General features: G+C 42.6%; 2 protein-coding genes across 3 annotated transcripts; one reads left to right on the forward strand and one right to left on the reverse strand.

Moving 5' to 3' along the window:
• The first annotated feature begins 1,010 nt into the window (after positions 1-1,010).
• On the forward strand, positions 1,011-10,833 carry PSMC3 (proteasome 26S subunit, ATPase 3). Of its 2 annotated transcripts, XM_054971938.1 has the most exons (12): positions 1,011-1,087; positions 1,266-1,346; positions 3,467-3,592; positions 4,400-4,504; positions 5,167-5,229; positions 6,139-6,276; positions 6,429-6,572; positions 7,191-7,339; positions 8,742-8,838; positions 9,007-9,152; positions 9,710-9,791; positions 9,980-10,828. In XM_054971938.1, the coding sequence occupies exons 1-12, from the start codon at positions 1,061-1,063 to the stop codon at positions 10,088-10,090; spliced, it is 1,269 nt and encodes a 422-aa protein (XP_054827913.1). In that variant the 5' UTR covers positions 1,011-1,060; the 3' UTR covers positions 10,091-10,828. The 2 variants fall into 2 exon arrangements, with proteins under 2 accessions (XP_054827913.1, XP_054827914.1); XM_054971939.1 differs by lacking the exon at positions 4,400-4,504 and having other exon boundaries at positions 9,980-10,833.
• A 1,121-nt stretch (positions 10,834-11,954) lies between these two features.
• Positions 11,955-21,866, reverse strand: LOC129325085 (transmembrane protein 178B-like). The gene is made up of 4 exons (XM_054972607.1): positions 21,476-21,866; positions 16,249-16,362; positions 14,308-14,445; positions 11,955-12,350 (listed from the first exon to the last, which is right to left on the reverse strand). The coding sequence occupies exons 1-4, from the start codon at positions 21,864-21,866 to the stop codon at positions 12,106-12,108; spliced, it is 888 nt and encodes a 295-aa protein (XP_054828582.1). The 3' UTR covers positions 11,955-12,105.
• Between the last annotated feature and the right edge of the window lie 1,595 nt (positions 21,867-23,461).

Raw genomic sequence — 23,461 nt, forward strand, 5'->3', positions numbered from 1 at the left:
CTAAACATAGCAAAAGATATTCCAATAATTCCAACAATAACATTCAATCGATATCAAATATCTATTACAAATATAAACTCATGTTCATGTATATGTACACATGGCCAATCTTCCACAAGATTGTATGAGATTGCTCTGCAGAAATTAATATTAAAGTAACTTAGTATAAAGTCAAGAAGATAAAAAAATAGGGAAGTGATCAATCAGAAAGTTGATACTATAGTGTGTACAAGTATAAATAACCAAGGAGTCATTATATATTTGTTTAGCCATGCCAAATTTTGAGCGTATTTTATATTAGTTCAATGTAATTTTACAGCAGTGCTTGTAAAAGTCTTAAAGCAGTTCCCAAAGTACTGTTTATATAATTTTGTATAAGTTTCTATTCAATTTTAAACGTAGTCTTTGTACAGTCTTGTATTATGCACTTTCTATTTTCATATCTTTTAAATAAAATTTTTAAATTAAAAAAAAAATTGTATGAGGTTGAGTATAACTTATTTTCTTCCAGTTCAGAGAGGGTCCTGTTTGTTTGCTCCTCACTTGGTTGCAGCAAAGACTACTCTAGCTATAGTGTCACAAAGCATTAGATTTACTGAATTGCAAGACCATCTTGTGTCCCACCCGCTTGCACGAAAACGTGCTTTGTATTTACCAATCTAACGATGTAAAGTGGAAATCCAACCCAACCCGGAAGCTACAGGCAGGGTCTTATCTTACATTTCTATCTCTATGGCTCCGAGACATCGCCACTTCCGGCCGTTGCCCCGCTCTAAGATGGCGGCATGGCCTTCCCCGTCGAGCCAAGGCCATCACTGCATATTTTAGTGCGGTCACATGACTCAGCAAAAAAGTGTGCTTCTCATTCCGCTTGGTAGTTTCGACAGTCCTGCAATGCTCACCTCGGCGGTGAGAAGGACGGGGGAGGAAAACTAGTGGCTGAATTCAAAGAGGAGTCACGTACGGAGTGACGTTGAGGATAGTCATTGGCGCTGTTTCTGTCACGGGTGTCGAATCGGCTGCTTCAAACGCGCAGCCTCCCCATTCTATCGCGAGTAAAATGGCGTCTGTCTGGGATGAGGCGGAGGTAAGGAAAGGGGGCAGCGCGGGGGCGAGCCCGGGGCGCCTCGGGGTGTCATTGTCCTTACTAGTAGCAGGTTCTCCCGCCCCGTCCGTCTGAAGGGCTCGCAAAAGGGTCTCAGGGGGTTACAGAGCGGGCTAGACGGACTCCGCCGCCTTTACCATGACGGTGTCTTTCTTCATAGGATGGAATTGGCGAGGAGGTGTTAAAGATGTCCACGGAAGAAATCGTGCAGCGTACCCGTTTGCTGGACAGTGAGATTAAGGTGCTGTCGGGGAGGGCTGACCTTGCTTGAGGGCTGTAAGCGTCTCATCTCTCCCTTTCCTGTCCTTTGTGTCATGAAATCCACCACCACCCTGCCCTTTCAGTTCTCTCTTCCACCAACTATCTCTGGGTGTACGTTATGTGATATTGTCATGGATTCCGTACACGCACCTCATGTTCTATACCCCCTTCTAGTCCGCACCTTGGAATAGTCTGACAGTAACAGTGTGTTAGCGCTCAGATGTGCAGCCCAGTCTTGATCATGTCTCCTTTTGTATGCGGCCTGCTGATTTGAAGTGGGACTTCCAGTCTGTCTGATAAGTAGTCCACATGATGAACATATGTAGAACAGTAGAAGGGCATTGCTGACACTTGATAGAATATATAAAAATGGAAGATGATAATAATAATATTTGATTTATATACCACCCTTCAGGACAACTTAATGCCCATTCAGAGCAGTTTACAAAGTATGTTATTATGCCCACAACAAAACACCCAGTGAGGTGGGTGGGGCTGAGAGGGCTCTGAGAGAGCTGTGACACCCAAGGTCACCTAGCTGGCTTCTAGTGGAGGACTAGGGAATCAAACCCTGTTCTCCAGATTAGAGTCCCACACTCTTAACAACTACAGCAAACGAGTGAGTGAACCTGAGATGGTATAACTGGTATTGTTTGGTCTCTACATTGGACAAACAGATCAGTCCCTACACAAAAGATTAAATGGACATAAATCTGACATTAGAAATCACAGTGCTCAAAAACCAATGGAAGAACATTTTAATCTTTCATGACATTCCATTGATGATCTAAAAGTGGCTATCCTCAAACAGAGAAACTTCAAGGGGAGATTACAATATGAGATTGCTGAAATTAAGTTTATTCAGAATAATAGACCCCACCCCCACCCCGGGCTAAATTTAAGATTGTTATCTAAATGTGTGTGTGTTATGTGCTGTCAAGTCGCCTCCAGCCTATGGTGACCCTATAAAGGAAAGACCTCTAAAACGTCCTATCATTAACAGACTTGTTCAGATCTGCAAACTTGAAGACGTGGCTTCTTTTATTGAGTCAAACCATCTCGTTTTAGGTCTTCCTCTTTTCCTACTGCCTTCTACTTTTCCTAGCATTATTGACTTTTCCAGAGAATCTTGTCTTCTCATGGCGTGACCAAAGTATGATAGCCTCAGTTCTGTCATTTTAGCTTCTAGGGAGAATTCAGGCTTGATTTGATCTAGTACCCACTTATTTGTCTTTTTGGCCTTCCATGGTATCTGCAACTCTCCTCCAGACCACATTTCAAATGAATCCATTTTCTTCTTGTCAGCTTTCTTCACCGTCCAACTTTCACATCCATACATAGTAATGAGGAATACCATAGTTAGGATTACCTTGATAGTGGTTCCCAGAGAAACATCTTTATCTTTAAAGATCTTTTCTAGCTCTCTCACAGCTGTTCTTCCAAGTCTCAGTCTTCTGATTTCTTCATTGCAATCTCCCTTTTGGTTGATTATTGAGCCAAGGAGCCAATACAGTTGCTAATTTCTACACTAATCAAGTTGTATTGTACCTTTACATCCTGATGCCCTCCCTTGTAACATCCTATGAACCTTTGGCTGGGGTGTAAAAGCTCAGGGATCTCCATTCCTACTCATGTCCGAAGAAGGGAGCTCTGATGCTCAAACACTCTGAAAATCTTGTTGATCTCTAAGGTGCCACTGGATTTAAATCCTGCTGTTCTACTGCAGACCAACATGGCTACCCACCTAAAAATACGCAGAGCAGATGCACTACCATTGAGCCACGGCCCCTCTCAAAGTATGTTTGGGAATGCAACCTAAAACATTGCAAAAATCTTGACCCTCAAAAAGGCACTGTGGAAAAGGAAAGCTGACCTGTTCTGCTAATGTAAAGTAATGTGACCCATAGAAGACAAGTCTTCCTAGTGTGTTTATTAACTTATATTTTAGAAGCCAGGTTAGTTGACTTACTTTACATAGGCTTTTGAAACAAACTGTTTAGCTGCTTTGCTTTCTCAGTTGATCTGCTTCCTTTTTTCTTGACTTGATGATTTAAAAACAATTAAGTTCTTACTTAAGTTATAGTATGGGCATTCTTACAGATCATGAAGAGTGAGGTGCTGAGAGTGACCCATGAACTACAAGCCATGAAAGATAAGATCAAAGAAAACAGTGAGAAGATCAAAGTGAATAAAACCTTGCCGTACCTTGTTTCCAATGTCATAGAGGTGAGTTTTTATGCTGGTAAAATTGAAGCTGCTACCACAGGTGGCTATCATTGCAAGAAATCCCTTTGGTATTTTGTGCAAAAGGACCACTGTTTTTTTTCACAATGGTTTCAAGATTTCCATTCGAAAGGACAGAAACTGAATAGAGATCATCAGTATAGTAAAAGATATGCTGCCTAGATGGAAGGTGTGTGATAAAGCAACCTTGCTAAATCTAAGTAGTTGTGCATCTAGTCATATATTTTTATTTAAGTTTTCTGCAGATATAAAATTATTGTGATGCCAATTATTGAGAGCCAGTTTGGTGTAGTGGTTAAGAGCACGGGACTCTAATCTGGAGAGCCAGGTTTGATTCCCCACTCCTCCACTTGAAGCCAGCTGGGTGACCTTGGGCTAGTCACAGCTCTCTGGAGCTCTCTCAGCCCCACCCACTCACAGGGTGTTTTATTGTGGGGATAATAATAACATACTTTGTAAACTACTCTGAGTGGGCATTAAGTTGTCCTGAAGGGCAGTATATAAATCGAATGTTATTATTATTATGTTATAATACTGACTGTCTGGTATTCTGTGTATGTGCCATATCACCTAGCTGTTCCTGTGCCTTAAGTATCTTAATTTTCCTACTCTTTCTTTCTTTGCCATTTCTGTAAATGGTGTATGCCTCTCTGCAACAAAGCTCTTTGGGAGGTCTGGCAGTTGAGACCCTTGCATTAATGATTACTGAACACTGAATGATTACTGGCCTTATTCAAATCAACTTTAATCAAATTGAGTACCCTCATAATAGTCCCTTTGCATCTCTAGCTGCTCGATGTTGACCCCAATGACCAAGAAGAAGATGGAGCAAACATTGATCTAGATTCTCAAAGGAAGGGCAAGTGTGCTGTCATCAAAACCTCTACTCGTCAGGTGAGAGCAGCATGTAGAGAAAGGATTGAGTACTGTGACACAGCCAAAGTACCATGACTGGAGCTCTGCTCATAGAAGTTTTCCCTCTTCCCCCTCACACAGCAGCTCCCTATCCCTCCCACAATACTGCTGTGGAAGGGGAGTCAGAAACCCCTCAGCAAATAGAGGTGTTTGTATTGAAAGAGTAGAATCAGGAAAAAAAATGTGTGTTCCTGCACATGAGCTTTCATCACTGTAAGCAGAAGAAATCTTCTGGCAGAAAATACATTTTGGCTCCAACTTCCTGTCATTTATATGAAAGCACATGATGCTGCCTTGTACTAGGTAAGACCTTTGGTTATCTAGCCCGGCATTGTCTGTTCCCAACTAGCAACAGCTCTCTAAAACATGTGCTACCTTGAGAGAAAATAACTGAAAATACCATGGATTGGTTTTTGCAAACCATAGGCCCTATCCCTCCCCTTTCTGCCTGATTCACTTGAAATCTCTTTAAAGATACAGACAGTCTGCCTTTCCCTGCAAGCTTTGTCTGGGATTAGAATCCGGCATATCTTCCCAAGAGAGAACCAGACTCTGGATCAAAAATACAAGCATTAGAAGAGCCCTTATTGGCCAAGTATAATTTTAATGCGTTGTTTCTTTTTGGGTTTTTTTTCAAACAGACTTACTTTCTGCCTGTGATTGGATTAGTTGATGCTGAGAAACTGAAACCTGGAGACCTAGTGGTGAGCAGTTTCTGTTGTTTGTTTTCTAATAAATAATATATATTTTTTTTTATTTTATTTTTTCAATTTATATACCGCCCATCCCCAGGGGCTCTGGGCGGTGAACAGTTAAAATTGATAAAAACAAGAACTAAAATCAATATAAAATCATCAAATGCCTTAGAGGACAGTTTCCTGTGAAAGGTGTGTCACACATTACCTATCAGAGCATCCAAATAGCACCTAGATTTTTTATTCAAGTTCTTGGATCCCCAGTAACTTCTATATTTATCCAGCATCTGAAAACTGTTTTATTAAATCCTTAGTAAGTCTCCCCTACAGTTCAGCCAAGGTATATGTGACGGTTGTATCTTTTGATATTTCAGTTTTGACTGTAATATTTAAAAAATTCAGTTTCTTGCATACAACCTTACTTCATAAAATAGTATTGGTTTAAGGAGTGCTGTGATAGAAGTCTTTTACTCCTCTAATAGTAAATTAAGAGTTGCAGAGAGAATTTTGTTCTCAGTTCTTGCCTCAGACAAATAGTTCTTATCGTTTGGTTGAATATTTTGTTCCTTTCATGGACATCAGTGATTGTTGTGCCCTTTTGCCATTTTGTAACTGTGTGTCTTTTAAAATAATAAAAGGTTCATCTCTTGTTTCTAAACGCAAAACATGATCCAAACTGAACCCAAGGGAGTAGCATTTGCTAGTCTACTAATGTCCTGGAACAATATGTCAAAGTGTACACTGCTCCATTTCTACCAAGCCACTCTGATTCTGTCTCCAACCACTCCAGTGTCCTTTCACTGTTGCATAATATTTCCTGCCTTGCAGATCACAAATTCTTGCAGGGCTTATAGCCATAACAAATAAATAATGGCTAATTGGAATAAAGAAGGCTAATTCATGGCTTTCTATTCACAGGGTGTCAACAAGGACTCTTACCTGATTCTAGAGACTTTGCCTACAGAGTATGACTCGCGTGTGAAAGCCATGGAAGTGGATGAGAGACCTACAGAACAGTACAGTGACATTGGGGGACTAGATAAGCAGATCCAAGAGGTGAAAACAAAAGAGGCTACTGCTTGCAAGAAATATTAAGCTCTGCGCAAAGTGAAATGTGGACTTTGAAGAGCTTTTTTGTTTACAGTGGGATTCAATGCTTAAGGGAACAGTATTGAGGGCAGCTTTAATTCTCTCTCCTTTTTTGACAGCTGGTGGAAGCCATTGTCCTGCCAATGAATCATAAAGAGAAGTTTGAAAATCTTGGTATCCAGCCTCCTAAAGGGGTACTCATGTATGGACCCCCAGGAACAGGGAAGACCCTCTTAGCCAGAGCATGTGCTGCACAGACAAAGGTAATCACTGATTTGTTTCCCATCAGTTTCCTAAAGGTTGTTCTAAAGGCTAGAATGTGCTGTTCATTTATAGAGGAGAAAGCCAGTGTTAGGTAGAGGAATGTACAGTTACTTCATAGCTGAGTAATCTGTGCAGAAAACCTGAATTCTGTATCCACCGTCTGTATATTTTTAATTCCAATGTTAGTTTTCAGCTACTAGCAGAGGCAGCACCTAGGCATCCCTCCCTTGTGCCTGGTACAGGAGAGAGAGAGAGAGAGAGAACAAGCACTCCCCCCTCCCCCAACCATGCTTGCACCTACTGCAGAGGGCAGGAAGCAACCCCTCCACTGGGCCCAAATGCAACTTGATTGACAGTCCCCCAAGGAACATTTTCTATTGAATGTTGATGTTCATTTGTATTTGATCTTGATTTCTGTAGCTTGCTTTAGGAACCAATTTGTGGCTGAAAAGTAGCATAAGTATAATAAATTTGCTCTACTTTTACTTTATAAAAATGAAAACGCTTAAGATGCAGAATCTGGGTTTATTGCTTACTTTGTTTGCCTGTGCTACCACAGTTGTTCAGAACACATACAGCCTGACAGATATACTCCTTTTCATCTATCTGCCCTTTAGGCTACGTTCTTGAAGCTTGCTGGTCCACAGTTGGTACAGATGTTCATTGGAGATGGTGCCAAGTTGGTGAGAGATGCCTTTGCACTAGCTAAGGAGAAAGCACCTTCTATCATCTTTATTGATGAACTAGATGCTATTGGCACAAAAAGGTGAGACTTTTCTATAAAATCTGACCTAAGTACCCAGAATCCTTTGTGCATGTCAGACACAACTGGGATCAAGGTGTTTCTCCAGGAATGTTTGTCCTTTATCATTGATAGGATATTTCATAATTATTCAAGGGTATATGATGAGCTAGGGAGGGAAGGGGTTTTGTAGTTCAGGACCAGGGCATGTCATGGGATCACTTCATAAGATTATTTGAATCATCTTCACTGCAGAAATGGGTGGTAATAACAGGGACCCTTCTTGCAATCTGATACAGTTTCACTTGAAATGGTGCTTCCTGGTATCAGTAGCAGTTATAAACCTTTGAAGTATACATGCTAATCCCGAATTATTGCAGACCAGAAGTGAATGAGCCTGATATTATATAAGAATTGCCTTTTGAATCACATACTACTGTAGGTTTGTTTGTGAGTCAAGAAGCTTTTAGGTTAGTTTGAGAGTTGATGATATTAACAGATGCAAACATTAATGTTGTTAATCATGCAAAATTAGGAGCTGCTTCTTATTTGTCTTATGTGCCTCACTCTTTTCTCTTGTAGCAGCCTGGTACTAAGGGGGAAGTGTAGTTTAGTGGGAGAGTATCTGCTTGGCATGCAGGAAGTCCCAGGTTCAGTCCCCAGCATATCTAATTACAAAGTTAAAAGGCAGTAGTTGATGGTGGGAAAGACTTCTCTTTGAAACCCTGGAGAGTCACTGCCAGTCTGAGTAGACATTATTGACTTTAACTCAAATGGTCTGATGCAGTATAAGGCAGTTTTATCTGTACTTGGCTTGTCAGGGTAACTCTTATTTAACTAGCAGTCTATCATCTCCTACCTCCTCAGTTTGCAAAATGGGTCAAGAGTAACTTGGAGCTTCTCAGAGTCTTCCACTGCAGTGACTTAGCTCTGCAGCCTGAATGTTCAGGCCTCCTTTACTATTCCTACCTTCTGCATTGGGGGAAGCTCTGCTTTTTCTGGTTGCAGAGCACAGTTTTGAAGGAATCGTATATTTATGGTGACACTACAACCATGTAATTTGGCAACCAGGTAGCCCAATTATTGTAGTCTTGTATGGCCCACTAACTTTAAAAAAAACCCTAATGTCACATAGCTACAACAGTACATGGAAGGCTTGCTCACATAAGGTCATTCTAACCACATTATTCCTCATATTGGCTCTATACAGCCAATCATCTTCCTCAGACAGTACATTATTGAAAAATAATGGTGTTTTTGTGGTAACACCACTACCTCCTCCATGTAATTTAATCTTCCATAGCTTACCATGGTAACATGGAAACACAGGGAAGGGTTTTTTCCCTGGCTACTGTGTCGGGGTTTTTTTTCCTCCAGGAAATCAGTTGAGTAAGCAAAGTTGACTCTCCCTTGTGACTTCTTTCAGATTTGACAGTGAGAAAGCAGGTGATCGGGAAGTTCAGAGGACCATGCTGGAGTTGCTGAACCAACTTGATGGATTCCAACCCAACACTCAAGTTAAGGTAATTTGCCCTTGGTGAACAGTACAAGAAGGGACGCTACAGGTAGATACTACATAATAATTTAAAAATTACATTCATGAAAGAGGTCTTGATAAATTGAGCTGCGCCCAACATACAGAATCCTGTTTGTACACTCCAATAGAGATGTCTGTACACTACTTTGTCTAGGTGATAGCTGCAACTAATCGTGTAGATATTCTAGACCCTGCTCTACTTCGCTCGGGACGTTTGGATCGAAAGATTGAGTTCCCAATGCCTAATGAGGAAGCCAGAGCCAGGATAATGCAGATCCATTCTCGCAAGATGAATGTCAGGTATTGATATGAAAACAAAGGGAGCCAGTTTCTTTGCAATGAAAATGGTCACTTGTTGGCTAATTGTTTCCTTGACACTACTGATAGTGGACTTTAGATAGGGTTGAGTGTGTGCTGTGATTAGTAGGACAGAATAAGCAATTTATTGGTCATGCAGCTGAGGTTTCTGATCATCTTTGCTTTCATTCTCTTCCCCCCCACCACTCAGGTTGTAGTTATTATGCTTGTGAAGATATATTTGAATGTGGGTGGGCAGCAGTTGCTGAAGCCAGACAGACTGAAATAAGATTCCAGTGGTTGAGGTCAGAGCTTTGGTGACTTCCTTGATCTTCCCCATGATTAGCAAAACTGGAATAAATCATGCAAAGTAAGAGGCATTATGGATATTGGGTAAATTCTCTTAATCTATAGAAATTGCAGAATTAAACTTTCTTTGCAGAATTTAGATTTTTTTGGAATACAGAGCCTACTCAACCCTGGCTTTTTAGTTTTTAAGATGCTCTCAGTATGCTTGTTCCCTCTCAGTGGAAAAATGGCAATATAATTTTTCTCTTCAGCCCTGATGTCAACTATGAAGAGCTAGCTCGTTGCACGGATGATTTTAATGGTGCACAATGCAAGGCTGTATGTGTGGAAGCGGTGAGTAGGTTTGGCCAACTTGTTTCCCTGTCAGGTTTCCTTTTGGAAATGGAAGAAATTGATCTCATTAGTAAATTGGGGAGATTGCAGTCACCATGAATGTGGTAGTTTATTGATCCAGGTGTATAGTTTTGTATGGTGTATAGTTGAGTCTCACTTTGAGAACTTTTCTTTTCTCATTGGGACAGGGGATGATTGCACTCCGACATGGAGCTACAGAACTCACCCATGAAGATTACATGGAAGGAATCTTGGAGGTTCAAGCCAAAAAGAAAGCCAATCTTCAGTACTATGCCTGATTCTTGAACATCAAGCTGGTTATGAAGGCCTGGGTAGAAAGGCTGAAATTAAAACAGCTTGAACTGAACTCTGCTTTATTTTACTTAATGGGAAAAAATAAACCTTTTGCTTTGATTAAAGTAACTGTTATTTGGCTACAGATGGAGAAAAGGGGAGCCGACTCCCTGAGATGATTTCCTAATACATGTATGTTGCAATACCCCATGTTACTGGTGTAAAACATTGCAGTGGGCAAAAGAAACTCAAGCACATCATAAGCTATTTGTGAGGTTAATGATACCCCCATCCTGTATCCTCCAATACCATCCCCCTCCACCTTTTTGAACACTGTTCTCTACATCCTGCCACTGTATACTTTAAAGTACCTATAGACCGTTTGCACTGGAGCTAATTGTACTGAATTCATCCACCAAAATAAGGTTGTCCCATTTGCTTGTTTTGACCATTGCAACTAGTATGGCTTTTCACTTTGAGATAAAACTGGCTACATATGGACACTCAGCTTAATACCTGCAAAATGAAGAGGTGACTGATGGCTGAAAGCGATCATTGGTGTGGTTGGGTGTAGGAAAAAGTAGCAATTCTCTAACTGTGCCAGAGGCAGTGTGTTAGATTAAGATCACAACCTAACCTACTGAGCCTCTGAATAAGAGAACTTCCATCTGCTCTGTGTACCCAAGTCTTTTAATTCAATGCCTTGTTAAGACATACAGCTTCCATTAAAAAAAAATCACTTTCCATGAATACAATGACTTTAGCACTGAGTAAATCATTACATGCCACTTAAAAATACAATGTAAACAGCTCTCTTTAAAAAGGCTCCTGTGCAGTCTTTCGGGGAAACAGAAAAGGAGCATAGCCCAATTAGGACAGGCATCCGCTCTCCTGCCCCAGCACCATTGTTGATGTTCCTGAGTTAGCCCCAGTTCTGCTTGTCAACAAGCTGAGTCCCTTCAGTAGAGAGTTTTCTCTGCAACACTGAGGGGCTGTTGAGTTTTTCAGTTTCTGTGCTCATCTTGAATACTTGTCTTCCAAAATAATAATAATCATGAACAAATCTGTACTTTCCACATTCAGTCTGAATGGGTTGACAAAAAGTTCATTTGCTACTCCAGTAGTTGCTATGACTGCATCATTTGTAGGATAGTAGCCTTGGGCTGTTTGCTGGGCTGAAACCTGCAGTTTTAGCCACTTTATTTCCACTTGAAGAGCAAGAATTTCACAAGCAAGTATCTATGTAGTTTTGCACTCATCTATAAAAGTGTGTGAGCTGGGTCACAGCTGCCTGCCTTCTTTTGGAAGAGTTTTTGAAGCACCTAAAGCAAATGTGCACATTTTTCTAGCTTGTCAGTGCATTGTTGTCCTACAATTTATTTCATTAACTTCTATCATAGGTACTTGGCTTCCAGAACTTACAAGACTCAGAGTAGTCAAGAAGTACTTTAGACACTCCCTGTCTGAATGGCTAAAGCCCCTCTCGAAAGAAGCTGGTGTTCAAAGTTGATTTGATGCAGTGGTCAGTGCTACACCTATAACAGCATTGTGCCTCTGCTGTATAGGAGAATCAATACTGAGGCTGGGTGGATTTCCCTTTGGCCTTCACCTCCGACTGGAACTCAAGAGTTCTGTTCAGAAATGGGAGTTCTCTGGAGTCATGGGATACCAAAGGGAATTCACAGTGGCTTCTGCTTCTAGCAGAAATCTGATTCAACAGAACAGTACACAGATTCTTACAGCATCACACCTAATTTAACAGAAAACTTTTCCCTTTAGGCAATCCAGGAACAAGAAATAACCCTGGCCAGTTTGGTCATACTAAAGACAGGCTGGCTGAAGAATCCAAGAGTGATGTTCCTGCAGGTCTTTGTCAAAGTAGTTTGAATCCCTTAGATTGTTCAACAGAGGGGACCACCCTGCTTCATGATCCTTCAATGCCCATGCTGCGTTGGTGGCAACCTACTGCTGGAGTTGGACTGTGCTTGCTAAGAGTCTTGTGCCCTTCTTTCTGTGGTTATCACACGGCACCGTTTTCCTGTCTGGGTTTCTGTACGACAGTTCGAGGAGTGTTGAGGGAGGGGGCTAGTGTGCACAGGAATCCTGCCAGAAGTGTCAGTCCCAGGCCTCCCCAGGCACAGAACATGGACCAGCCATACCCATGACTGATGTCCTCTGGTAACCCATAGACATAGCGGGGGTAACGAGACAGCTCAAAGTTTATTCCAGCCACACATGTGCAAAGGGAGATAATGCAACAGGTACCTGGAGAAGAGAGAAGCAAATGGGTGAGTGACACTAGCAGATCAAGATAAATATCAATTCTCACCGCAGGAAAGAGTGGAATCACATCTGTAAATGTACTCGTGTATATTTTCCAACAAAAAACATCACCCTACTATGGCTACTGCTTTAATGTTTATATTCAAGTACTTCATTTTATATGATGGAAATCTGGCACGGGAATATCATTTGTTATTCTAGACCAGCAAAAGGGTCCTTAATCATCTTTGCTATTTAAGACCATGTAGTTCGGCAAACATTTCTATAGTCACTATCCTAAATTCCCTCCCCCTACTAGTGCCGCATGAAGATCTTGGCCTTTTATGTCTGAATAATCAATCCTGAGTAACTGCCAACCCATCTCTCCAATTGTACAATCCCTTCAATGTGGATAGCAATGCATTCGCCATTCATGGATGCAGAGGAGTTAGCCGTGTTAGTCTGTGGTAGCAAAATCAAAAAGAGTCCAGTAGCACCTTTAAGACTAACCAACTTTACTGTAGCATAAGCTTTCGAGAATCAAGTTCTCTTCGTCAGATGCATGGTACAGAAACTGGTCAAATATAGAAGAGGAGGGGGGAGGAGGGGAGGAGAGAGAAGATGCAATTAGGGGTGGGGGAGAGGGAGGATGCAACCAAAACATTCCTTTGCTAGTAAATGTAAACATCTCCTTTTGGTGTGGGGATCAGTTGGCTTGTGTGAGGCTTCAAAGGAGTTTGCCGTGTTAGTTTGTAGCAGCAAAACAGCTAGACCATCCAATTCCAATGCAGTACAAGCCTTCGATAACCACAGCTCTCCCCGTCAGATGCATCTGACAAAGAGAACTGTGGTCCCCGAAAGCCCACGCCAGGTGCCACTGGGGGAGTCCAGTGGCACCTGGCGTGGGCTTTCGGGGACCACAGTTCTCTTTGTCAGATGCATCTGACGGGGAGAGCTGTGGTTATCGAAGACTTATACTGCATTGGAATTGGATGGTCTAGCTGTTTTGCTGCTACAAACTAACACGGCAAACTCCTTTGAAGCCTCACACAAGCCAACTGATCCCCACACCAAAAGGAGATGTTTACATTTACTAGCAAAGGAATGTTTTGGTTGCATCCTCCCTCTCCCCCACCCCTAATTGCATCTTCTCTCTCCTCCCCTCCTCCCCCCTCCTCTTCTATATTTGACCAGTTTCTGTACCATGCATCTGACGAAGAGAACTTGATTCTCGAAAGCTTATGCTACAGTAAAGTTGGTTAGTCTTAAAGGTGCTACTGGACTCTTTTTGATTTTGCCATTCATGGACTCAGTCTAGTTTCTGTTAAAAGCACAACTATAATAATGCCTGCTGAAAAGCAGATAAACTGCATTGCTCCATCACACCTGGATCCAACTTCATCTGAGAGCTTCTGTCCATTTTCCCAGCTATTAACTGTCATAGTTGAAACAGCAGAATCAGCAAACAAATATTCCTCCATTGTTGCTGAGTCAACTGAAGTTTGTGTTTCTTATCAAAAAAATGGGAGCAACTTTGGAACCCAAATTTCTTGCATTAAAAAATGGTAAAAATGCAAACATTAAAAGTATAGAGATGAACTTTAGCAGGGATCCTACTACAGAGAATAAGTGGGGGGAGCCCATATCTACCATGGAATCTCATGACTTAACCACACACATTCCTGAAGCAGCCTTCATTGTAATAGCAGTAAGCACAGCTAAGCAGGGCAGGATTAGCAGCATAAGATCTCCCACTTCCTGGCTCAGCCCCATTTTATCTCTCACCTGAAAGTAACATCAAGCATTTTAAACTATAGTTGATCTAACTAGTGGGGTTTCATGTTCAATATGGCTACTAAGACTTTGATTAACTGCATCTTGAGCACTACACCAAATGCTCATGAGCTCTTCATTTGCTCAGAAAATGGCACTCTTGACGAGAATGAAAAAGAACTCTCACCTCCCATAAGGAAGAGCAGTCCAGCTACATATTGCATGAGCTCATGCTGTTTACAGCAGCCCAGCATGCCAATGATCCACCCAAAGAGGATGATGGAGACGGCCATACCAATGAAGCCAGCTGTCATTCTCCGCAGATCTGAGGGAGTGTTGGTGAAGGGAGGAAAGAAGATGGACACAGGGAGAGAGAGGGAGAAAGACCATGAAGAGTAACTTGGGGGCTTTAGAGGAAATTAGAGACAGAACCTTACATTTGCACAAGCAGTTTCTCAGCTTGAATGCTCTCAGCTTGTGAAGTCTTGCAAAACATTTAAGAAGCTGAGCCTCTGAACTTCCTAACAATATCATTGTTATTCAATAACTAAATTACAGGACGTTGCAGAACTGGAAAGGGCAAGCAAGATTATTAGAGAGTGGGAGCACTTTTCCTATGGGGAAAGGCTGAAGAGTCTGGAACCCTTCAGTCTAGAAAAAAATGGCCAAGGGGAGCCATGATAGAGGTTCATAAAATTAAGCATGGGATGGAGACAATGGATAGAGGGAGCTCTTTCTCCCTCTCTCATAATACTAGAACTTTGGAGGAATCCAATGAAATTGTTGGGAAATAGGCTTGGAACAGACAATAGGAAATATTTTACTCAATGAGTAATTAAACTGTGAAGTTCACTCCAGGGAGGTAGTGATGGCCACAAGCATAGATAGTTTTAAAGGGGGAGGAGTGTGCATCAATGGCTACTAGCCCTGGAGATTGGAGCCTCCATGTCCAGAGGCAACAAATCTCTCGTGCTGGGAGGAAGCAGTAGGGAAGGTCTTGGCCTCTATGCCCTATTTGCCACCCAGGGCAACTGGTTAGCTACAGTCTGGAACAAAGTGCTGGACTAGATGGACCACTGGCCTGACCTAGCAAACTCTTCTTATGTTCTTAAAATAATCTTTTAGGGAAACAGAACCAGATTGTTATGTTGGACCGGCACTGCACTGATTTATTTGGTACCACCCATGGCTCTCTGCCAGAAACCATAAGATAAGTGATCTCCCTAAATATCCAGGGCATCAGGTTTCTCTGTGACCAGAAACATGATGTGGGTGACATATATTGTTGATCTGTTCTGGGGTTATTTTGTTATTGGTGCAAACTAGACTGGCACCTGTCTTCCATGAGGCTAGAAGGCTCTGCAAAGGCAGCATATTGTGAAAATGACAGAGAGGAAAAGGATTGAACACACAGGGCTAGAGTTGGTGGGGCTTGGTTGGGATTCTGGCATTCAAGGAGAAAAAGGATTTGGCAACTAAAGGTTAAGAATATGAAGTAATCAGTATAAGAGGTGCTCTGGGAGGTCACATGATAGAACTGAACACAGCAAGGGGTTCCTGTCTTGAAAACAGATGAAAGAATTTTTGGAATGAAATCACACAGGAATAAGGATTTATCACTGGCCAAAGAGATTCAGACATTTTTAAAAGGATATGGTATAGTCCTCTTAGATGTGTACTGAGCATGCTTCTCCACATTACAAAGGCCATGTGTATGGAAAATCAGGGATGAACAGAGATGTAGAAAAGGCGGTGGGCATTAGCCAGGTAGAGAGAAGCTGCACGTAGTAATTGTTGCTTAAGGACAACACTGAGTAGAAGCAGCAAGTTGTTTGACCATTCTGGGCAATTGAGGATTCACATCATCCCCTTGTCATGGTTACACAAAAGATGAGAGTGCATGGTCAAGGAGTAATGCCAGTATGTCAGGGAGAAAAATAAACTAGAAAGTAAACTTTCTCCATAAAGTGCCAGCTTTCATATGGCATGGCATTTTTAATGAAGAGGAACATGCAGTTTTCCCGACCAGTATTCTTAGTACAATAACAGGAGGGCTGTACCATGAGATTATCCTGAATGTTTGATTTGATTATGATCATACAGGATGTTCAGGGCTTTGGATACTTACGGAGGGCATGCCACTCATCTTGACGGATAGTGTTGGTAATATTAACAGGCAAGTTGCGTGGCAAGGAAGATGAGGTGTAGTGATACTTCACAGCTGTGCAGCGCTGAATAACTCCTGAAAGAGACAAAAACACAAAATGGAAATGGTGACATTATCTGAAGGCAAGCTTTAGCAGCGGTCTTTTCCCTTTATTGTATGCTATATCATATTCAACCTCTGCTATTTTTGGTCACTGGTTCAAATCTTGCCTTTGTACTGAATTCACTAAGTGGCTTTATACAAGCCATTCCTAGCCTTACCCACCCCACCTCAAACTGCAATATGGGGTTAATAATAGTGACCCATCTCATAGGGTTGTTTGTAAGGATTTCAACAAGCTCATGTAAGAGAAGTGATGAATACAGACAGTTCCATATGAATGCTGTAATAAATATTGATTGAGTACTCCCATGGGGGCAGTAATTCCCTGTTCTAGATTCAGTGGTACTGCAACAGAATGTCTACACTGGGTGATTCTCCACTCTTTCCTCCCAATTCCGTTGCACCTGCCATCCTTGCCCCCTGTCACTGGAGGAATTTTTGCCAGCTTTTTTTGGTAAGTTGCTAGTAGATATACCACTAAAGCATTACAGCTGTATTCCTACTACCAAAAGATGTGCAAGGGGGTTGGGATGGGAACAGGTGGCCAATGGCAATGTAGGTGGAGCGGTTTGGAAATCCAGACATTCCTATCCACACTGTGGGAAAATCTGGTCTGACTCTGCTATTTCTAGAAAGATCAGAACCAAGTGTGGGAAACCAGATAAAGTGATGGCAGAACAGCATCATGTAGATGCTCCAGAAACCCCAACTCCCATTTGAGAGCCGGGGCAGAGCAAATTTACCATATGGAAGCAGCCTTAGTCTTGTTGTTGCTAAAAGATTATATTACATAAACAGGAAGCGTAATGACATATAATTTGCCAGAAGAAATATCCTAATTTTAATGGATAGAAACAAAATGGTCACCACACAATGATTTCTGGTAGATAGAAAAAGAAGACAAGTTTGAAGTTCACAAAAAAACATCAGCTGGATAAAAACGGAAAAGAATCATTTGAATGATGTATTGTCGAAGGCTTTCATGGCCGGAGAACAATGGTTGTTGTGGGTTTTCCGGGCTGTATTGCCGTGGTCTTGGCATCGTAGTTCCTGACGTTTCGCCAGCAGCTGTGGCTGGCATCTTCAGAGGTGTAGCACCAAAAGACAGAGATCTCTCAGTGTCACAGTCAATTTGAAATCATTTGAATGATTTCAGTGCTGGTGCCTCTTGCCTTACTGTTCACAACTATTACCAATGCGTGACCTGTCTACATTCTGATAAAGCGGCATGTGACAAAATGGGCTCTTGGCCATGAAAACTGATGTCACAATAAATATGTTCATCTCAAGACTCCTTGTCTACAATGTATTCCATGAAGTCCTCCCATTAAATCTGCCCTCTTCTGACCTTTTCTGAGATATTTTGAGCTAGACACTGTTAGGAAACCAAACAACTGTGTTGGCAGGGAAAATTTTAATATGAGTCTCATAATTTCAGTGCACTACACCTTACAGTTGACCTTCACATTCAAATCAGATCTCACTGACTTTAGCACCTCTCCCCACTCCCCAAACTCTCCTACACAAAGGGAGCAGTTGTGGCTCAGAGGCAGAGCATCTACTTGGCATGCAGAAGGTCCCAGGTCCTACCCCTGGCATTTCAAATCAGAAGGATCAGGGTAGTAGGTGATGTGAAAGACCTCGCTAGAAGAGACTTTAGGGCTCCTGCCACTCAGAGTACTGGCAGCAATTATATTATCAGTTCCTCCAGCGGCTGGCCAAGGCAAATAGTTTCATTATTTTCGATATGACTCTATCATTTGCAGAGAACAGCAGCTTCTTATATTAGCCTATTTTAATATTAAGTATAAATCCCAGCTGGGCCTTTCTAACCCCACTTGTTTTTCCTATTGTAGATATATCTTCCTTTTCTGAATGTTAGACAGGCAATATTATCAAAAGACTCTGTTCTGTCGACTTGATTAAAATAATGAGAAAAAATCTTAGTGACATACTCCCCTTCCTGATTAAAATTGTATATGTCATAGTTCCAACTTATAAAAATTAACCCTTGCTACAAATAGGAATTGTCACAGAAACCTGATGCATTACTTTATAATAGGAGGAGTATACAGCTTCTAAAAATGTACTTCAATGGTACACATCAGAATCATAGGCCAAATCATATGTGGCCAAAATTCCCCAGTGGCTGGCCAAGGGACAATACCTGAGCATCAAAGAAAAATGTTTATGTGCCACAAAATAAAGAACCCACCCACAGAGCTGTCCATTGCATCTCTGCATGATTTATGCTCCAACCTTGCCTTTTTCAAATCAGTTTAGATCAGTCAGTCACTCATAATGTAAAGTTGAAGCAAAAGTACATGTTCTTGAAAGAGAAGTGCTCAGGACCCTCTGACGGAAACTTCTTACTTTTATACAGTCTAAAAGTAAAGCCTTTTTACGTGTAAACATCCCTCCACATTTAATTCTGTGGAGTATACATACACTCATACATAACCTTATTTATTTCGGAAATTATAGGGAAATGGGATATAGTGAAAATATGGAAAGGCTGAAGCAAGGAAGCCAGAAAAAGTGAACAAGGTAATAAATTTGCTCTTTTTAATCCACCTAATGTTCAAATGTATCCATATACAGAAAACCCAAATTATGACAGAAGTTGATGGCTACTGAGACTAATAGCTCTGCCCCGTGTTGGCGGCCTGCTCTCCAATTGATGACAAAAATGAACTCAAGCAGAATCAGGGAGCACAGTAAGCACACAAAGGCACAATAAAGGCACAATAAAAAGTTCAATGGCTTTAAATGCATATCACTATGTTTTTTAACCTTTTTTTTATTGTACTGATGTATGCATCTCACTATGTTGAAATGCATCTCACTATGTTGAATTGTGACTTTACTTTCAGGCAAGAATTAACTTTTAGGAAAGCCTCAAAGGGTGGGGGGAGCATCCTGAAAGCAATGCTGGGGAGAAAACACTGCTTGCTTTAAATCCCTCTGGTCAATGGGAACAGAAAGCTTTTGGCCTGAGGGGAGGGGGGAGAACCAGAGAAAAGGAAAATAACATTATGCACAACAGTACCAATTAATAAAATGAATAAATGACATGCCTTTTAACAGAATCAAATCAACATGGAAACATGAAAAGGCAGAAAACGTATCCTAGTGGATTAAATGCAAAAAGCAACTGATTATTTTATAATGGGTTCTATAAAGAGAAGCCATAGCCATAGTTTATAGAGTTAGAAACAGAAGTTCAGCTGCCTATTGAGAAAATAAAACATACAATAAAATATTTTTGGAGCTAGACTCTGCCTTAAATCATCATCTTGATACCCATTGTGTGTGTGTTTATTTATTTATTTGTATTCTGCCTTTCATCTCGTCTGTTTTATCCTCACAACGACCCTGAGAGTGTAGTGATTAGAATGTTCAACTAGAATCTGGGAGTCCCAGGTTTGACTCCCCACTCTGCCATGGAAGCTTGCTGAATGACCTTGGGCTGATCACACACTCTCAGCCTAACACCTCACAGGGTTGATGTGAGAATAAAACAGAAGAGGATGATGTAAACTGCTCCAGGGAGGCGGGGGATATAAATGAAGCAAATAAATATCCTTAATTATTCCTTAATTTTATTAATGGTTTATAAAACAACCCAGGCAGATGTTTCTCTAGTCCAGATATTTCTAATAATGCCTGGACTGAATAAATCCATAACTGCTCTTGGTGATACTCTTTTGTTTCTTAGCCACTCTTTAATGGGATGGAATACTATATTTAAGGAAATGGGCTATCGATTGTCTGTTGCCTACATTAGAATACTATACAACTCATGATTACTGGAACCATTGTTGCAATTTCCAAAACTGCTACTGGTAAAGAAGATCCACCAGGTAGTACAAAACCAGTTCTACACTCCCATCCTCTGGTTTGTCACATAAGGAAGATATTGGCTGCCTAAACTGAGTAGCACAAATAACAACTATTTTATTAGCACCTGAACACACATCAAGAAAGCTAGCATCTCAGGCCAGAAGGTGGCACACCAGAGATAAGCCCCACAAAAAAAAGGTTTAGCCTAAGAATCAGGAGAGGTAGCCTCACAGTGACCTACAGCAGAGAATACTTCAAATGGCAATTGTAGCACCCACCATGATCAATTTGGCTTATAACTAGACAATGTCTCTGATGACATGGCAACACGGAAAATACCAACATTTCCAATTTGGCACTGTAACATCTAATCCTAAAAGTGCAGGAAGAGTAGCTGGTAATGCAGTCAAGCTTTCCTTTAGGACAATCCCATACCAAAGTTAGAGTGCTCACTGAACTCATAGAGCAGCCCATTCTTGTTATGCAAATTGTACCTGCCAGCTAAAAGAACAGAGCAAGAAAACAGCAGAGGCTGAAGCATCTCTTGATTATTTTTCAGGGAACATTTTCTTTAAAGAGCTGTGTATACAACATCATGCAGCATACCTATGAGTGAATCTATCCTTGGGCATATGGAAGAACACACCTACATGAAGAAACATGCCAAGCAGTGGATTATAGCAATTGATCAACAGCAAGCTCCATGATCACGACAGCATTCCTCACCCACCCCACACCCACCCTGCATCTGCAATCAGAGAAATCATTGCCAACTGCATTTTCCATTAGTCGGTTAATGTAATGTTATTTGTGGGAATGCAGACAGAGGATAATTGCGATTGTTCATACACGCAGGCGACAACGTCTGTGTGAATTGGCCCCTAAACCCTAGAGATACCAGTTGATGGATAGCCTGAGCTATTGCAAAGATCTACCATTTTCCAAATAATTTTATTTGATGGGAAGAAATGCCTCGAGACCCTTGGCCCCCTGAACTTCGCTAGGAGATCACAGGCGAGAACACTGAAGAAACGACGGGGCCGCCTCTCTCCCCCAGCTCAACCGAAGAACGAATCCTGGAAGGCCTCTCTCTCCTTGGAGGGTGGGGAAAGCGATCGTGGTTCAGCACCATGGACAGCAGCACCTCCCGCGCCTCCGCATGCAAGGGGGCGCACGAGCACTCCCGCTTCTCCTCCCCGCCAGACCCCCCACTCCAGCCGCCGCTCCCTCTTTCTCTCCGCACCTTTCCGGATGAGCTCCTCGCTCTCTGGCTCGAAGCCCGCGCGGTGGCAACGCCGCCAGAGGCCGGAGACGGTGGAGTTGAAGCGGCGGCCGCAGTGCGACTCCAGGGCCAGGGCGGCAGCGGGAGGCGAGGCGGGCGGCGGGGTCTGGCCGGGAACGAGGGCCCGCGGAGGGCGAGCACGGAGCGGCAGGTGTGGGCTGGGCGCCGACATGGAGCCCGGCGGGTCGCTGTTCGCATTGCGCTTGTGGCCAAAGCCCCGGCAGCGCTCGCGGTGCCGCCGCGCGTCAGTCTCGTACCACGAGTCGGTGCCGATGGCCACGGCCAGGAGCGCCAGGGCGGCGGCGGCCAGCAGCAGCCCCGAGCAGCTCAGCGCCTGAGCCGCGGCCGCCATCTTCCCCGCGCCGACTCGCGCCGCCCGCCACTGCTCCCCCTGCAGCCCGGCCGGGGGGGCGCAGCCCCGCCAGCCAGCCCGCAGCCGCCCGCCGCAGGCAGCCCTTGTGGCACTCCTGGCCGGGGCCCCGACGGGACGGCGCTAACACTCTGCTGCGTGGCAGAAGAGGCAGGCGCCGCAAGCGACTCTTCTGCGGGCTGCTTCCGCTTGGCGCCGGGGACCTGTCCGCTTCTAGAAAGCGAACCTGACCACCTCGCCTTCCACTAATTTCGCTTGCAAATTGACGTACAAACGTGGCTGGCGCAAGGCTTGGGTTGGGTTCCGGAATGTAGTGGCAGGGCAGGATTCTGCTTGGAGCACATTTGAAGTGGTGATAAAGACAAGGGTCTTCGGGGGCCTGTGCAAAGCGTGTTCCTGGAGATTCAGGAGAACTGGAACGGTCCTGCCCATCAGTTTCAGAGCAGGAGGCATTTCTTGATTTCTAGACATGCTATTGATTTCAGCCTTTCTATTCAGGGCATTGCTAGACTGAAACTCCTCGAACTGGGAGGGGATGTCCTTACTTACATCGAGTTATGGAAGCAGCATCCAGAGGTGAACTTGATAAATTACTAAACCACGGAACTGTGACATTAGGGCCACGTCCCATTTTGCATGCGGATACACTGATACTTCCAACAAAAGGTAGACATTAAAGCCAACACAATTTGAATCATGGAGCACTACTTCACTATGATATCTATTGAACCCTAGAGCTGCTCTCTTAGCAAGGCCTGGTTTCAGTCTCCCAACACTGGTCAAATGCAATGTAAATCTCAATACCATATTATTACAAGTCAACCCTAACTATATAGAAATAATTAAGCAGTTAGGGCTTTCTGATCTCAGTGCTAAGGCAGCAGAACTTACTTCTCCCATTGATTCAATTGGCACTTAAAAGTGCTTAACATATTGAATCTTCTCCAATGTTAGTATCCACAAGACCTTTAAGACCCTTGCAATCCTCAAGAAAGAATTCCAAGAACTCAAATATCTTATTTGTATTGAAATGTAAACCTAGGATTCCTTCACTTTTGTTTATATAAGTCCCTCTGATTGCATTTCCCTATGATTTCAATTAGTTTGTTTAGAACAGCAGACTATAAAATGACACTTGGGGCATTGTAATGGCCACTCGTGCATTCCCTGGCTTCACCCTTGCTTATTTATTCACAGCATTTATCAGCTGCCTCCCCAGAGAACTTGGCTGAGGTGGCTTACAAAGCAAAACAAAATCATTGAACAGCTTAAAATACTTTCAATTAACCATCTTTTAAAAGCACACTCAGAGCATAAAATCTTCTAGAGTTTTGGAGATAAAATCCAAAGGGTCTTGAATGGAATAAGAACCCTCCCAAATAGCAGAGAGCTTCAGGACAATCCCTATCAGCCGAGAGAGAAGTAAAGCACTAAACTCATTCCAGGCTGCTGCATCACAGCCATACGCTCTCAGCTTGGCAAATAGACACTGGATTTCTTGTGGCTGCACAGGGAGCAACTGTCCCCTTTCTCTTCTTCACTCTCCTGCTGCAGCTGCTTCAGGAGAGTGCTGGAGG

The sequence above is a fragment of the Eublepharis macularius genome, chromosome 2 (assembly GCF_028583425.1).
Source record: "Eublepharis macularius isolate TG4126 chromosome 2, MPM_Emac_v1.0, whole genome shotgun sequence".
NCBI classification, from domain to species: domain Eukaryota; kingdom Metazoa; phylum Chordata; class Lepidosauria; order Squamata; family Eublepharidae; genus Eublepharis; species Eublepharis macularius.